A 15,626-nucleotide genomic window follows, 5' to 3' on the forward strand; every position below is an offset into this window, starting at 1 on the left:
TAACAAGTTATATTTTGCTATAAAACTAGTTAGTTAGGGCTGTTTTGATGGTTTGGAAATTTTCTAATTTAAGGTTTAAAATTTATATGAGTTTTTTATATTTTTTTTACCATTTTCTTTAACAATGATGAATTTGCTAATTAAATGGGTGATAAATAAATCTAAAGTATATGTATACGTGCAACTCCATAATAGTTCTTACACAAACTCAAATTTTTTCAACTTCATACTATCCACTTAAACTATTTATTATTCTTTATCTTGTGGAGTAATTACCTCTCATAGAAATCCACCATCGACTTATAAATATGAATTTATATTTCTAGTGTTTAGTTACGATGAGAATGAAAGTTTGAAATAAACATTGAGACAAAAACAATTCAATGCTACAAAAAAAAAGAGTCAAATATAACTCATGATCCTATTTGATTCTTGAGTAGGAAAAAAAATTAGGCAAAGGCCTTGCTTGGTCAGGGGCTAAAGAGGAGAGGCAAACCTTTCACCCAACGAGGTGCATTTGATCACATGCCTCTCAAACCAAGAAGGTCTCAATGGCCTTGTTCAATCTCTTTAGACCTTATCGTTTATTGTCACTCAGATCTCACACGAGTTCAACGTTGTTGCCGTTGCTGGCCTCTCGTGGATTTAACCTCCAACTTGCTTCTCTTGGTATCAGTCTTCTTTTTAATTGACCTGCATGAAAAATTCTTGCACCATCGGTATGGTGTCGAGCCTACCACACCATGATGCACAAAAGTATTAAATAGAATACATAAAAAATAAAGTTATGCCTCTTCTTTGAAGATTACCTACTGTTCCTTTTAAGGACATCAAATGAGACTACTTGTAACACTATTCCTTTGACAATCATTTATGATTATGTGCAACTTTGATTATGTTAGGGTAATTTACGATGTTTGAGGATGCAAGGTACTAGGTCGAGAGCAACTAGATTATTATTTTTATATGTATATATAGTTATGGAGTCGACTGGTTGACCTGAAGTTTAAGGTTTTGACTTTTCCTTTTAGGAAGCACATTTTCTTGTGCCTCCTCTCCATTCTTTTTGGACTTAGACCTTTCTATAGGCTTTTGGATCTTGCCTAGAGCAACCATGAAATTAACCAATGCATACCCTTCCGTAATCCATGCTTCAACAAACATTTAACATTCAATTTTAATTATATCTACTACCAATGATTTCAACATCAAATATCCTACCAACTTCGTCTAAAGTCTACCTGATAAGATTCATACTCACAACATTTCACAAAACTACAAAACCCTAAAGCCAGACAAATCGTACATATAAACTCAAGGACTTTCTTAAAAAAACCACATCTTCAACTTCATTCTTCACCACCACTCTCCTTTCTCCTTCCGCTTTGCTTTTATTGCACTTATTTTCAAAATACCATTTTTACCCCTCCCACCGCCCACTGTTTCCCCACCCACCTGCTTTTATGGCCGCTTTTCTTTCTTTTCCGTTGCTTTATTTTCATACAACTAACTACACACATACACACCCAACTCCTTTTTCCCCTTCCACATTTACCCTCCAAATTCGTTAATTTCACTTAAATTGCCACTCTTTCTTAATTGCCCACTAATAATTATCTCTAACATGAAAATGATATCATATCCACCGAATCATAATAGTACATAGATTTTCTTTAAAAAGTATTTGAATTTAATCCTTCCAATCAATGCTAAACCGTCGATTAATTAAAATAGTAATCTAATTATCACAAACAAAATTTAGGAATTAAATATTGTTAGTTTATCGTTAGGAATTTTTTATGGCAAAAGCGGTGATTATGTGAAAAAAAGAAGGGCGTTTGTGTAGTTAAGCCGATAATTCGGGCATTCCAAGTTCAGCTAATGAAGATGTGCCACGTGTTCCACAATGTGAGAAATAAAAAAAGCCATTTTGGCTGAAAAGGACTACGTGTTTGCCACATCGGAGGCGTTACCACTCTGGCAGTGCCACGTTTCCACAATCTGTATCGATTGAGACCTCGTCTCCCTCTTTGCGCCCCGCTCCGCTTTTTCCCGTTGATAAAAGAAAGAATAAAACTTCCATTTATTTTCTCTTTCACAAATGGATTACAGACAAACTAGAGAGAGAGAGAGAGAGAGAGAGAGAAGAGGAGAGATAGAAAGGGAGTGTTAGTGTAGGAGATGTTAGAAGTTATATACTCTGCTTTGAGCTGAAGGAAATTCTTTGTGCCTTGAGGTTGTTCGTTGTTGTTGTTGTTTTTTGTTTTTTTGTTTTTTTTTTGTGGGGTTACTTTGCTTCAATCCCTTAGCTTCCATGAGTGAAAGATTTTGAAGCCCTCTGTGTTCTTAAGGGTTTTTTTTTCCTCTTATATTTCTTCACTGGGTTTTTCCATTTCTTGTCGTTCCTTCACCTTTTCTGTTGATGTGATTTTTCTTGCGGACGACGAAAATCCCAAATCTAGCCGTTCGAAGTAAATTTGTCGTTTCTTTTTAACATTTTTCTTTCCGGGTATGAAACATTTTGTGGTATTGTAGTTGGGGAGATTAATTTTTGGGTGTTGGTTGGTACTGGGTAAGGTTTAAAGTTTTGGCATGGCTTTGGGGTTTATTTGAAATTGTTGTGTTTAGTAGCGTATAATTCTGGTGTTTTCTTGAAGATGAAAAGGCTACTCGGGTTGTTCGTCTTGTTTGTTGTGGTTCCAGTGTTGGTGAGATCTCTGAACCCACCTTTAAACGAAGACGTTTTGGGGCTGATTGTGTTCAAGGCTGACATTGAAGACCCTGAAGGGAAACTCGCCTCGTGGAATGAAGATGACGATAACCCATGTAATTGGGTTGGTTTAAAATGCAACCCCAGATCCAATAGAGTTGTTGAGCTTCATCTTGATGGCTTCGCGCTTAATGGCAGGCTTGGGCGTGGTCTTCTTCAATTGCAGTTTCTTCGTAAACTCTCTCTTGCGAACAACAATCTTACTGGAAATTTAAGTCCCAATAATGCTCGCTTTGAAAATCTTCGAGTGGTTGATTTAAGCGGCAATGGGTTTCATGGGATGATTCCGGATGATTTTTTCCGGCAATGTGGGTCGTTGAGAGTAATCTCTTTGGCTAACAACAAAATTTCAGGGAAAATCCCGGAAAGTTTGAGCTCTTGTTCCAGTCTTGCTGCTGTAAATTTATCTTCTAATCAGTTTTCAGGTTCATTGCCTTCTGGGATTTGGTCCTTAACTGGGCTTCGATCTTTGGATTTGTCTGATAATATTTTGGAAGGTGAAATTGCACCGGAGGTGAAGGGTATGAATAATTTGCGAGCTGTTAATTTGGGGAAGAATCGGTTTTCTGGACAGATCCCAGATGGGATTGGTAGTTGTTTGCTCTTGAGGTCTGTTGATCTCAGTGAAAATTCTTTCTCCGGCAACGTTCCGGCGACAATGAAGAAGCTTAGTTTATGCAGTACTATTAATTTAAGAAGAAACTTATTTGAAGGGGAGGTTCCTGAATGGATTGGTGGAATGGAAGGCCTTGAAATCCTGGACCTTTCAGGGAATAGGTTTTCTGGTCCTATTCCAAGTTCATTTGGGAATCTTCAAAAACTGAAGGTTTTGAATCTTTCTGGAAATGGTTTAACTGGTAGCTTGGCAGAGTCCATAGTTCCTTCTCAAAACCTTTCAGCTATGGATCTCGGTCACGGTTCTCTCACCGGTGTTCTTCCGGCCTGGATTCTGAAGCTGGGTTCGCAAAATGTATTGCCTTCTGATATCAAAAGAAGCTCTCTTTCTACAACTGTGGGAAAAGCTCTTGCTAATCTTCAAGTTTTAGATTTGTCTCACAATGCATTTTCTGGTGAAATTTCACCTGATATTGGGATATTAAGTAGCTTGCAGGTGTTGAACCTGTGTAAGAACTCATTTGTAGGTGCTATTCCGGAGAGTATTGGAGACCTGAAGGCCTTGGTTTTTCTTGACTTGAGTGAGAACCAGTTGAATGGAAGCATTCCCGAAACACTTGGTGGAGATGTATCGTTGAAAGAATTGAGACTGGAGAAGAACTTGCTGGAGGGTGCGGTTCCAAATTCAGTCGGGAACTGTTCTTCACTTGTAACTTTGTAAGTGGTCTTTTGCTTTGATGTTCCATTTTCTTCTGGAATTCTTTCATTTTTGTTGGAATGAACTGTGCTTCTTATCATGACAGCAACTAAATTTCAATGCTTTTGCGATTATATTTCATTGTGAGAGAGTCTGAGGTCTCTCCTGAGTTTACATTATCGATGCGGCTCTTAGTGCTTCAATTTTGCAGGGACGTGTCGGAAAACAGATTAACTGGCTCCATACCAGCAGAATTGTCTCAACTGATCAATCTTCAAATTGTGGATTTGTCAACAAACAATCTCAGTGGTGCATTGCCGAAACAGTTGGCTAATCTTCCTAACCTTCTTTTATTTAACATTTCTCACAACAATCTGCAAGGTGAACTACCTGCAGGTGGGTTTTTCAATACAATCTCCCCCTCCTCTGTGGCTGGAAATCCTTCTCTTTGTGGTTCTATTGTCAAGAGGTCTTGCCCAGGTGTCCTTCCAAAGCCTATTGTTCTCAACCCCAACTCATCTTCTGACGCGGGTTCTCCTTCATTACCTACAACTCTTGGTCACAAAAGAATCATCCTCAGCATCTCCGCACTCATTGCCATTGGTGCAGCAGCTGTTATCCTCGTCGGTGTAGTTGCGATCACTGTCATTAACCTCCATGTTCGGTCATCTGCAAATCGTCCTGAAGCAGCTATCACGTTTTCAGGAGGGGATGACTTCAGCCACTCCCCAACTACGGATGCTAATTCTGGAAAGCTTGTCATGTTTTCAGGAGAGCCTGATTTCAGTACCGGTGCACATGCTCTCCTTAACAAGGATTGTGAGCTTGGCCGTGGCGGATTTGGAGCTGTTTACCAAACTGTTCTTCGTGATGGGCATCCCGTTGCAATAAAAAAGCTCACTGTTTCAAGTCTTGTCAAATCTCAAGAAGAGTTTGAAAGGGAGGTTAAGAAGTTGGGGAAAGTTAGGCACCAAAATCTTGTGGCTTTAGAAGGTTATTACTGGACTCCATCTCTGCAGCTCCTCATATATGAATTTGTGTCTGGAGGGAGTTTGTATAAACAGCTTCATGAAGGATTGGGTGGAAACATCCTCTCATGGAATGAAAGGTTCAACATAATCCTCGGAACTGCGAAAAGCTTGGCACATTTGCACCAAATGAACATCATCCACTACAATATAAAATCAAGCAATGTACTGATTGATAGTTCGGGGGAACCTAAAGTTGGAGATTTTGGCTTAGCAAGATTGTTACCGATGCTTGATCGGTACGTGCTGAGCAGCAAGATACAAAGTGCACTAGGATACATGGCACCTGAGTTTGCCTGCAAAACGGTTAAGATAACAGAGAAATGTGATGTGTATGGATTTGGAGTTCTGGTTCTTGAAGTGGTAACAGGGAAGAGACCTGTGGAATACATGGAAGATGACGTGGTGGTACTTTGCGACATGGTTCGGCGGGAGCTGGAAGAAGGTCAGGTGGAGGAATGCATTGATGGGAGGCTCCAGAGGAATTTTCCATTAGAAGAGGCCATACCAGTAGTGAAACTAGGCTTGATATGCACATCTCAAGTGCCATCGAACCGACCCGATATGGCAGAGGTTGTTAATATATTAGAGCTTATCAGATGTCCATCAGAAGGCCAAGAAGAATTGGGATGAATCCAGTTTGGTTTCTTATTACAAATCTCTCAAAGGGGATTCAACACAGTTCATTCGGCGAAGAAGAATCCGGTTTGTTCGATCAATTGTTAAGGTAGATGAAAACATCAAAAATGTTGAGTTTTCTGTTATTTTTTTCCTTTTGTTGTAGCTCTATTAATGCCTGTTGTATTTAGCAGTTTTCTTCTTGTGTATGTTTGAGTTTTCCGGATTCCTCTTCACCGGGTTCCATTTTGGATCCCCGATCGAAAATCTTTAACCTCTCACTTATCTTTCATATTGTCTATTTATTTCAAGATTAAAGTTGGTAGATAGATTGGTATAAACCGAGACATATCTACGTTTTTGTTAGTATGTTTTTTAGTAAACCAGAAACAACTAATTTATATTCGGTTATGTTTGGAAGTTTTGGCACTTTTTGAGGTGAACATCACATCTTTCTCCAACATTCTTAACCTTTCATGAAAGGAATTTAACAGAAGAATGCAAAGAAATGAGATCCACTGCCAATCAGAACAAACAAACCGTGATAGAAGAACTTTTAGAACATGCTGTTTTGCACCCAAAAAAAGAAAAAAACAATCATACATATTAAATTAGAAACTTAATAATAAAATATCAGTGGGACACCATTATTGATTAAATGCAGTATAAGAAGACAAATACAAGAAAACTACATAAGAAACATAAGAGAAGATCTTCCTTACAAGTGAAGTCAGCAGATAAGTAAGATAGAACATTTTTTTTTTCTTTCATAGTAATATTAAAAGATTTGCAAGTTTGACGAACTATCTACATGTGAATTAATTTCAATTATAAGTTTTCTTGACACACAAATGTTATAGAATCATACATGTTATCAATGAGACTCGAGATTAGACGAGGCGTTGTACTAATTCATAGCCATTCCAACAATCTTTTGTTAATAGCGTATTAATAGTGAAGTCTAAGTTTAAACATAATTCAAAATTTAAATTTGATGTAAGTGATGATATGAACAAAGTGAAATTCGATCATGTGAGAGAGAGAGAGAGAGAAGAAGAGAAAGTAAAAGCAAAGAGGTAAGATGTCAAAAAAGTGTGATGAAAGTGTAAGAAATGTCATAATTCTTAGCACCAACTTGGGACCAAAAGTGCAAAGTAATGAATAGAATAACCCAAAGTGCCCAAAAACCACAATTTTTATTATTTTTTTTTTTAAAGAAAAACCTATTGCCAGTGAAAAAGTTTCCTAATACTAAATACCACACATGAGAAACAATATCTCTGTCCCATTATTCATCATCATCTTCTTCTTTTTTTTATCTATATTATATATATTTTTTAAAAAAGTTTTTCCATTATGTCATTCAAAGTTTTGAGTTCAATAATGTTACCAATGTTTTTTTATATTATTTATTTTTGATGTCCCAATTCCAAAGTAAAACTCATCTCATTAAAACAAATCAATAATCTTCACTCAGATTCTAATTGCCTGCTTTTATTAAATATACACAACTTCAATTTATTTTATTTATTTATTTTTGAATCTAAGTAAATTGGGATTCTCTGGGAGAGTTATCTTAACGATCCCCTCCCAAATTCAACCGTATTTATTTCTCCTAGTTTAGATGTGGTTGAGAGAGAATCTAAATTTTTTTAAATTACTCTAATATAATCATTTAAAATAACATTTGATGATATGAAAATTGTACTTAAAATGTGTAATATATATTTCAGTAATTAAAGTAAGTTTGAGAATAATTTTAAATATGACAAAAGTAATTTTAACTCTTTTTAAATCATTTCCAAACCTGGACTGAATAAATGACTTTTTTTTTTTTTTTGTTAAAGTAATCTTAGCTCTCTAAAATGCTTCTTATTTTTAGAAATATAGATAAACAAAATATTCAAATGTCTTTAAAATATATGCGTTTGGAATTGCCAAATAAATAAATAAAGACCGTCCCATCTATCGTAGTACAAAATAAATAAATACTACCTTAAATTTTCTCGATTATTGAATTGAATGGTCAATGTTTGTTATCGAATTGATGCATTGAAAAGAAAAATATGAGAAACAGAATAATAAATAATAATAATAAAATAAAATAGAAAATTATGATAACATAGAAGGAAGAGAATAGAATGGAAGATTTAATATTTTTATTTGTTAATTTAATTTGAAGAATGAATAGGATTAATGAAAGCCATGTGCAAAGGCTGCAGGGCCATTGAGCTGTCCAAAAAAAAAGTAAACAAAGACGTTAAACTAAATAATTAAGTATTTATGGGTCAAGAAAAAACTTAACAAATTTTCATGCGTTAATTAACTTGCCCTTTAGAGCACATGGGTCTTATTATTTCTTTTTCGGAATATAGTGTTTTTTTATAATAAATTTAGACAAAGGTGTATGTGTCAATTTATGTTTATTAACATTCTTGTGTATTAAATAACTTGAGAAAAATAAAAGGTATTATTAAATGTTAGAAATGTTGAACGTTTCATCTGGTGTTTAAAGAGTCTTGATTACAAGTTTTTTTTTTTTTTTTTTTTTTTTTTTTTTTTTTTCTTTTTTTAATAATAATGAACAATTAACTTTCTTTTTCCAATTTTTTTTATGGAGTTTCTATTTATTAATTTGTATGTTGATTTCTAGAGTGTTCCTAAGTTTAGAGGTTTAATTTAGTCTATGAGTTTTAAAATATTATTAATTTCTTCAATATTTACATTTAAAATTTGTTTCGATTTAACTTTTAAATTTCAAAATTTATATTTTTAACTATTATTTTTCACTAAATACTTACTTTTTAATCTATAACGATAATGCCTATTAGTTAATTTAAAAGAATCACAATCAATTAACTTTCATTATTACTATTAAAATTGCATTTTAGTTTTAGGATTGTTTTAAATTGATTAAGAAACATTAATGCTACAATATTAAAAGTGAATATTTAATAAAAAATAAAGGTTGGAAGTGTAAATCTTGAAATCAATAGACAAAATTGAAACAAAACTCAAAACTCAATGATAAAATTATTTCACTTTAATACCTAACGAATATTTTAAAATGCTAGAAACTAAATGGAAATTAAACCCAAAGGGCCAATAGAATAAAAATATATAGAGAATAAATTGTATATTAATTGAGAAAGATAAATGATAAGGATTAAGAAATGTGTACCTGTTGGGACTATTGAAATTATAACAAAATTAAAGGCTATATATATTGATATCTACATAGTTCAAATTTGAATTGAAATATTTACATCTCTAAGTTCAAAGCTGCATTGAAGCGAATATATGAGGAATTGAATAAACTTGGAGTGAACGATGAGAAAGTGGGGAACAAAAATAAACTGCGCACTTCAAAACCTTTTTTCTATTTTGGTTTACACTTTATTGAGGGCCCAAATGATACCCTCTTGATCTATGTAACCACGCTATCACTTACCATTACAACACCAAAATATTCTTATCATTGCAATGATCTTTACTAAAGAAAAAAAAAGCAACATTATTGCACTTTCCAATTTCCAATTTTCAGCTTTACCAACAGGAAAACTGAGATCTTTTGTTTATCAAGGTGAAAAAAATATTAACCTAGGTGTAATTTAACCAAAAATCTACCTATTGAGATAACCATACATTTTGTTCTCTTGTAAATCAACAGTAAAAAGAATGAGCTCACAACTTTTTACCACATGATGATATGGTGTGGGAAGCAGAATTTTCATCCTAAGAATTTTCTATGTTCACTAAGTTTACTGAGTTTCAAGATTGAGGAGTATGCAGAACTTCTGAGTTGTTTCTTGTCTCAATCGTCCCAATCGTTTTCCCATCCATTTCTATCGGAAGTTTTTGAGTTAATACCATTTGCCTTCATGTCAGAGCTGGATCTATTTGCAGGCTTTGACTCGTCCCAATCGTCATCCCAGCCTTGATCCCAACCTTCGGCTGCTTCCAAATCGTTGGTTGGAGAAGAGTCATGCTCTGCTAATTCCAGCTCCTGATATGGGATTCCATTGGCATGGCGTTCCTTGGTTTTCATTTTGCAGCATGCCCATATACCTCCAATGATAAAAACGATAGAAAATAGTAGATAGGATCCGGATACAAGGTTTAAATGGGTTACATAGGAAGAGATCTGCTTAAAAATGCTGCCATTTTTTGTTAATGATCTTACGTGAACTATACACTTCCCATTTCCAGCATCTAATATGATCATTGAATTCCCTGGAAAGTCTGAAATATTAACCTGAAATAGAATATGAAATAAAGCAAAAATGAATCTCCAGTTATACTCTTTAGAATCAGAAAACTTTTAGATTTAAATTTTCACAACTTAAAATTGAAACCGAAGTGACGGTTTCAGAAACCTTTGTTTTGCTTGGGGTAGCTTATTTCTGACTGGTATCCTACCTAAAAAGGTTATATTCTCGAAAAGATTAACGAGTACCTTTTTGGCATGATGCTCAGGAACTTGAATCTCCTTGTATTTAGTGTCAGAAACTATAACATTCACTTTCAGAGAAGTCTCCCCATCATTTTGTATCAGAAGATATTGTTCAACCTCAGCTGTTAGAAAGCAATTTTTTAGCAATACTGGCCAAGGAAGCTTAACATAGACTGATGTCACAATGAACCCTATCGTTTCAAAGTTAGCAATAAGATTTATATTCAATTTTTTTACAAAGATTTATATTCAAATTAAGAAACCTATCCTTTCGAAGTTAGCAATAAGATTTCATTTTCAATTTAGCAGTTCCAGATTGATGTTTGATCACAAAACTAATATTTTGAAGAAAGCTTGTCCGTTGATGAAGTACCTATGCGTTATATATTTTTCCCTCTCCTTGAATGCCTAACCTAGAGCCTATGACAGTTGATTGTAGGAGCACTCGTATATGAGCAGCCTTCAGTACCACACGAGGTATCAATTCATCAGCAGGCTTGCTGATATTTGGTAAAGAAAACCCAAGGCAAAACAGAAGCAACGGATTTTTTCTTAGACACTTTATGATCATTGGAGCAAATAATGATGGGGAACACAAATAAACTTACAATACAATACTCCGAACCCCAAAGTCTGGTCTGTTACCATAACTTGGAGTACGGCCATCCTTTGATGCCTAATCCTTGTTATTAGAAAGCAACACCTATATTGCAATCATGTCTGTTACTCAGCTACCTCATACAAATACCAGATACCATCCTCTTGCATCGAAAAGTCTGGCACTGCCCGAAGTACTAGCTAGGCCAAATAGATGGGTCAAAGCCCATGTCCAAAACAACCACAACCACCACCAACAACCAACCAAAATCGAGAAAGCGACAGAGCTGCCAGTAAGGTGTTAGGTACTTAAGCACCTGGGAGAAGCATTTTAGTCCGTTTAGTTGCAATTACAACTTAGCTTTTAGTACCATTATAGTTAGTTCAGCATCACTTTTCATAAAATATAATGCAGTACCAAACCAGTAGTACCCTTAAGACCAATAACAACATTTATATTCTAACTCTTGCACTTGCCTATGAAGTGCATTCTTTATAGGATCGATTCTGAAGAGAGGTAGGCTTCGAAACACTAAATCAAGAACCAAGTCCATGAGCTTTTTCATGTCTTACAATTACAGTGGTCCGTTTTTTATTTTCTGTAAACTAATGACATTCCAAAATTTCCTTCCAATCAAGGCTTTCTTTTATCTTGCCAACCTCAAATCCTATCTTTCAGGTCTGAAGTTTTTAACCACTATTCTAAGCAGATGTTCCTAATTTAAAATCCTTTGCAGAAAACTATGTTTCACATCACAACATAGCTATGATATTGATTAATGGGGCCTTTTTTTTTTAAAGATGTTAGTGGGGACATGGGGATGTTGTTTGTTGTTTCAAATTTTGCATTCAAAAACATTATGTAAGCTCTCGTGCAAACCTAACATAGGAAGGGTAAGAAATGAATTACAGAGGTCCACAGGTGGAGAAAGTGCTACATGAGGGTAGTTATGTGGGCCGTGGGGGTGCAGGTTGTTATGTTTCTGTTGGGGTAGGACTTGGGAGAATATAAAAGAGCTAAGAGGTTGAGAGAATGTTAGAGGGTAGCTTGATTTTTAGTGAATTCTTGAGAGTGAGAAGAGGAGGATTACCGGTCTTCTATAATAGGCTGGAGAGTGATGTATTGCCTTGGAGTTTCTTTCGTTTTCTTCTAATAAAAGTACCTTAGTAAGGGAGATACCTTACAGAAGGATTGTGCATTGTATGGAAAAGGACGTTCTGTGGGTTTTTGTAGGCAAAAGAAATCATGGCCATCATGGAATTTTGGAGGGAAGTGTCGCCTGTGAGGAGAGAAACTAACTCTCACAAATAACTGTGAGTTATCTTTGTTGCTTCAACTTAACATTTCTATTTTCCTGTAATTGTGGTGTTGAGAAACTTGAACTGTTGCTGAAATTTCTCAGCATAACAGTGTTGTTCTTGTCGATTGCTGCTTGTGTGTGTGCTATTGATATTTGCAGGAAGTTTTGAGGTGGGAACCTAACACATTACCATTATCACCCCAACCAATGAACTTGTTCACAATCTCCCTTCCCCTATTCATTTTGCACGTCACAAACATTGACAACATAATAGAATAACACAACTAAATAAGGCAACCAGTTATATCGATCACTATTCATATCACTTGGGCATTTTTAAGCATTCCTAATTGACAGTCAGTTCATGGAGTTTCCTAAAGGAAAATTGCCCACTTTTTTTATTCAAATAACCATGTGCAAATCAAAAGCGATTTTGTAAGGAAAATTTTGTTGGTTCCAGTACAATAATGATGTTGCAGACCGACTATTTACCATACATCAAATTCATTAGATTTGGTGGCAACTGCCAAGAGTGCATGGGTTTGCCAGCATCAATTCTTTGAACAAGTCACGTTTCCCTCTACTTCTTTGTCCTAGACTCCTATACATTTATCACAATAGGCATCTAGTGCCTTGTCAAGGCCTTCCACCATGGTCACTAGTAATCTAGGCTAAGGACCTTCAAAAGTATCCTTTGTGCACATACCTAAAATACTTCAGAATGTTGGTACATGAATCCAGATAGCAACTTATCTAATACTTCGTAAATCCATGCTTTATACCAGTTTGGTTTTATCCTCCAGGACTAAAATTAAGTATCACTAGAGAATTAGATTGGTCATTAATAGTTATGTGTGATTGCATTGGCTTTCCCATGTTCACCGTTCAATAACTTCAATTTGCACCCTCTGAGAGCAACGTGACAACAACTGCCTCTACTTAACTACCTAATTTTACTATCATGATACACTTCCTATAGTAGCTATTCTTGATAGGCAAGTGAAATATTTTCCTCATCAACTGATGAGATGAGAGTCCCAATAATGGATTGATAATTTTAAAATTCTTACTACAGATGTCAAGCCCCGCCAAGTAATTTTGGTTCTCAACCTACATACTGCAAGGTGCTAGCTTTACCATATGTTCCTCTAACATTCCCACACATGAATATTCCCAGTTCCACGTATAAATAAACATTCTTGGTTCATTCCAAGATGTTTCCCACACTTGGCTTATAGGGGTATGGGATAGACAAAATCATCTTTCGATTGGAAAGTTTGGTTGCTCAGGGCTTTATAGTTCTGGCATGAGTCTTTTGGGGGGAAGGTTTATTCACCATATCTCACCTTGAGGATTGGAATTTTTGAAACCCATCACACTGGAGTTTGATTGGAGTATCATGGAGACATATCATGGTTACTGATAGGTAACTTCTATTCAGTTTCCGTAGGGGAAGAGATGGTGACCGTCCTCTCCTATGCCACCACAGTTATTCTTTTGTAAGTGGGTTTGGCATGTCCATTTAAACACACTAACATCCAGTAAGTAAAAGGATTGTTGCATGGTGTCCAGGGATTGACTTATTCCAACCAACAGATTGTCCATAAGCGACATCCTATTCCACAAAACCCTCTATTGAATCAACCTATCGTGCATTGATAGCACCATCTAGAAGCAATATAAGGGTTTTAATTCTCTGGTGCAGTCATTTCATTTGGTGAGTTTTATACATACATTCACTGTTGACTGAAAGTTGGAAAATAATTCCCCACATCCCCTAGCTTCTTGTTCTAACCAAAGCTGAGTTAATAGGCAGGGTTGCTAAGAGTAACGGGTGTTACAAGTAGGATGCACTGTTATCAGCAAAAGAACTACATGGAGATGCATTTAATCATTTTGGAAAGAAAACAAAAGGATATAGAGCAGACAAAAATTTGCAATGAAAAACCAAATTCAGTAACCAATAATCAGAGAGGCATCATGAGAAGAATGCTCGTTTCTAAATTAAAAGGAGGTACAGTCCTCACAAATAAAAATCTTCAATTATTCGGAGAAGCAAAAGTCTCATGACAGAAACTAAAAAGGAAGAAAAAGCGCGATTACCTTGTTCTGCTGACAGAAGGCAAGCACTCAAATCCTTAAGGTCATGGCAAGTCTTGTACGACGAGTCACACTTCTCTGTAGTAAACCCATCAGTTGAATTGGGAGATGGCGGAATTGCAGGAGTTGCAGAACTTGTTGTGGCGCCCCTACTCAATTTACCATTGACAACAGAGTTAGGACCAGGAGTTGGGGCTACACTCTAAAAAAAAAAAAAGAAACGGCGGAATATAAATTTTAAAGTCAACCACAATCCAAAAGTTGCATAAAAAATCAAGAAAAAGGAAATCACGAAGCAAACAAACCTGAAGAGAATCCTTCGAAACCGCGAACCGGAGGTGAAGATTCCAAAAATGGTTAGGGAAAGAAGCATCGGATCCAGGAGAGAAGAGAATGAGAAGGGAGAAGAGGAATAGGAAAGCCAAATCACGATTCATGGCTGGAAAAAATCTGCCGTCGTTCTACGACCGGCGAATCGAACAGAAACGCAATGAAATCGAGATGGCGGAAACAGGGCAGATAGGTAAAGGATTTGAATTCAAAGAGGAAGATGGATGGGAGAAGAAGTTGTCAATCGAAAAGTCAAAGTCAACGAGAGAGAGAAAAACGCAGGCGGGGCCACCGGAACAAGATCTGCAGTTAATCTCTTTCCTTCGTCTTCGTTACGTCCGGAGAGACGACAAAGTCCGATCAGGCTCCGTTTTTTAATTATTTATCAACACAATGGGAAAAAAAAACTCCAATAAATTACATTCCTTCCTCCATGACATTTTCAATTAAAAACAGAAAAGTCAATTCTCAAACCTCTTATCAAAAATATGCCTAGGGAAAGAGAATTTTGTACGGATAGTTCCTTTTTGGGACCTAAATCTCTGGTTTTCAAATTCAATGAAAAATGGTCTCCTTCCATCGACACCATGAGATTTTACTGGTTCACCCCTTAAGTTCATCTGCATGCCTGTTCGTTGAGTAAAATACTCAATGCTCAACCGTCAGTTACTTGATGCAAGATACACGATGGCAAGATACACGATGGCCTCTTGCTCATGTGGGATGAGATCATGCCTCCTAAATGGATTAACACCTGAATCTGTAAATTTGTTGGACTGCTGCCGGATGTAGAAAATATATTAGCATAAAGAAATGAAAAATAAATTACTAATAGGGGAGTAAACACTAAACTAATTATAAATATTAAAAATTAAATAATTTTCTTGATATATTATATAAAAACAATAAAGTTGAAGAGGGCTCGAGTCCGCTGGGCCTATACTAAGGCCATCCGTGACTCTGACCTTCTAGAATCAATTGAAGAGGTGATAGTTATGTTACCTTCACCTTCCTCTTCTTACCTATACGACTCATTTATGGACGATGCTGCTTGAACTTCACATGGAGGTTAGATTCCTCGACCTTGATGTCTGGGTGTATATCAACAACCTTCACA

General features: G+C 35.9%; 2 protein-coding genes across 4 annotated transcripts; one reads left to right on the forward strand and one right to left on the reverse strand.

Moving 5' to 3' along the window:
• Nucleotides 1–2,084: 2,084 nt before the first annotated feature.
• On the forward strand, nucleotides 2,085–6,018 carry LOC103496623 (probable LRR receptor-like serine/threonine-protein kinase IRK). The gene is made up of 2 exons (XM_008458558.3): nucleotides 2,085–4,102; nucleotides 4,294–6,018. Exons 1-2 carry the CDS (start codon nucleotides 2,658–2,660, stop codon nucleotides 5,741–5,743), a joined length of 2,895 nt encoding a protein of 964 aa, XP_008456780.1. The 5' UTR covers nucleotides 2,085–2,657; the 3' UTR covers nucleotides 5,744–6,018.
• Nucleotides 6,019–9,067: 3,049 nt separating this feature from the next.
• Nucleotides 9,068–15,224, reverse strand: LOC103496622 (uncharacterized). Of its 3 annotated transcripts, none has more exons than XM_051082786.1 (4): nucleotides 14,485–15,224; nucleotides 14,183–14,331; nucleotides 10,185–10,303; nucleotides 9,068–9,983 (listed from the first exon to the last, which is right to left on the reverse strand). In XM_051082786.1, exons 1-4 carry the CDS (start codon nucleotides 14,550–14,552, stop codon nucleotides 9,543–9,545), a joined length of 777 nt encoding a protein of 258 aa, XP_050938743.1. In that variant the 5' UTR covers nucleotides 14,553–15,224; the 3' UTR covers nucleotides 9,068–9,542. The 3 variants fall into 3 exon arrangements, with proteins under 3 accessions (XP_050938743.1, XP_008456779.1, XP_008456778.1); XM_008458557.3 differs by having other exon boundaries at nucleotides 14,183–14,328; nucleotides 14,485–15,221; XM_008458556.3 differs by having other exon boundaries at nucleotides 14,183–14,381; nucleotides 14,485–15,218.
• Between the last annotated feature and the right edge of the window lie 402 nt (nucleotides 15,225–15,626).

Source organism: Cucumis melo, chromosome 3 (assembly GCF_025177605.1).
Source record: "Cucumis melo cultivar AY chromosome 3, USDA_Cmelo_AY_1.0, whole genome shotgun sequence".
Lineage (NCBI taxonomy): Eukaryota > Viridiplantae > Streptophyta > Magnoliopsida > Cucurbitales > Cucurbitaceae > Cucumis > Cucumis melo.

Bases quoted from the DNA above. Each gene is read 5' to 3' on its own strand.
- LOC103496623 (XM_008458558.3), top strand. From the start codon at position 2,658: ATGAAAAGGCTACTCGGGTTGTTCGTCTTGTTTGTTGTGGTTCCAGTG. The intron at 4,103-4,293 runs GTAAGTGGTCTT...TCAATTTTGCAG, and splicing joins TGTTCTTCACTTGTAACTTT to GGACGTGTCGGAAAACAGAT.
- LOC103496622 (XM_008458556.3), bottom strand. From the start codon at position 14,616: ATGAATCGTGATTTGGCTTTCCTATTCCTCTTCTCCCTTCTCATTCTC. The intron at 14,382-14,484 runs GTTTGTTTGCTT...TTTTTTTTTTAG, and splicing joins TTTCGAAGGATTCTCTTCAG to AGTGTAGCCCCAACTCCTGG. The intron at 9,984-10,184 runs GTACTCGTTAAT...ATTCTATTTCAG, and splicing joins CTGAGCATCATGCCAAAAAG to GTTAATATTTCAGACTTTCC.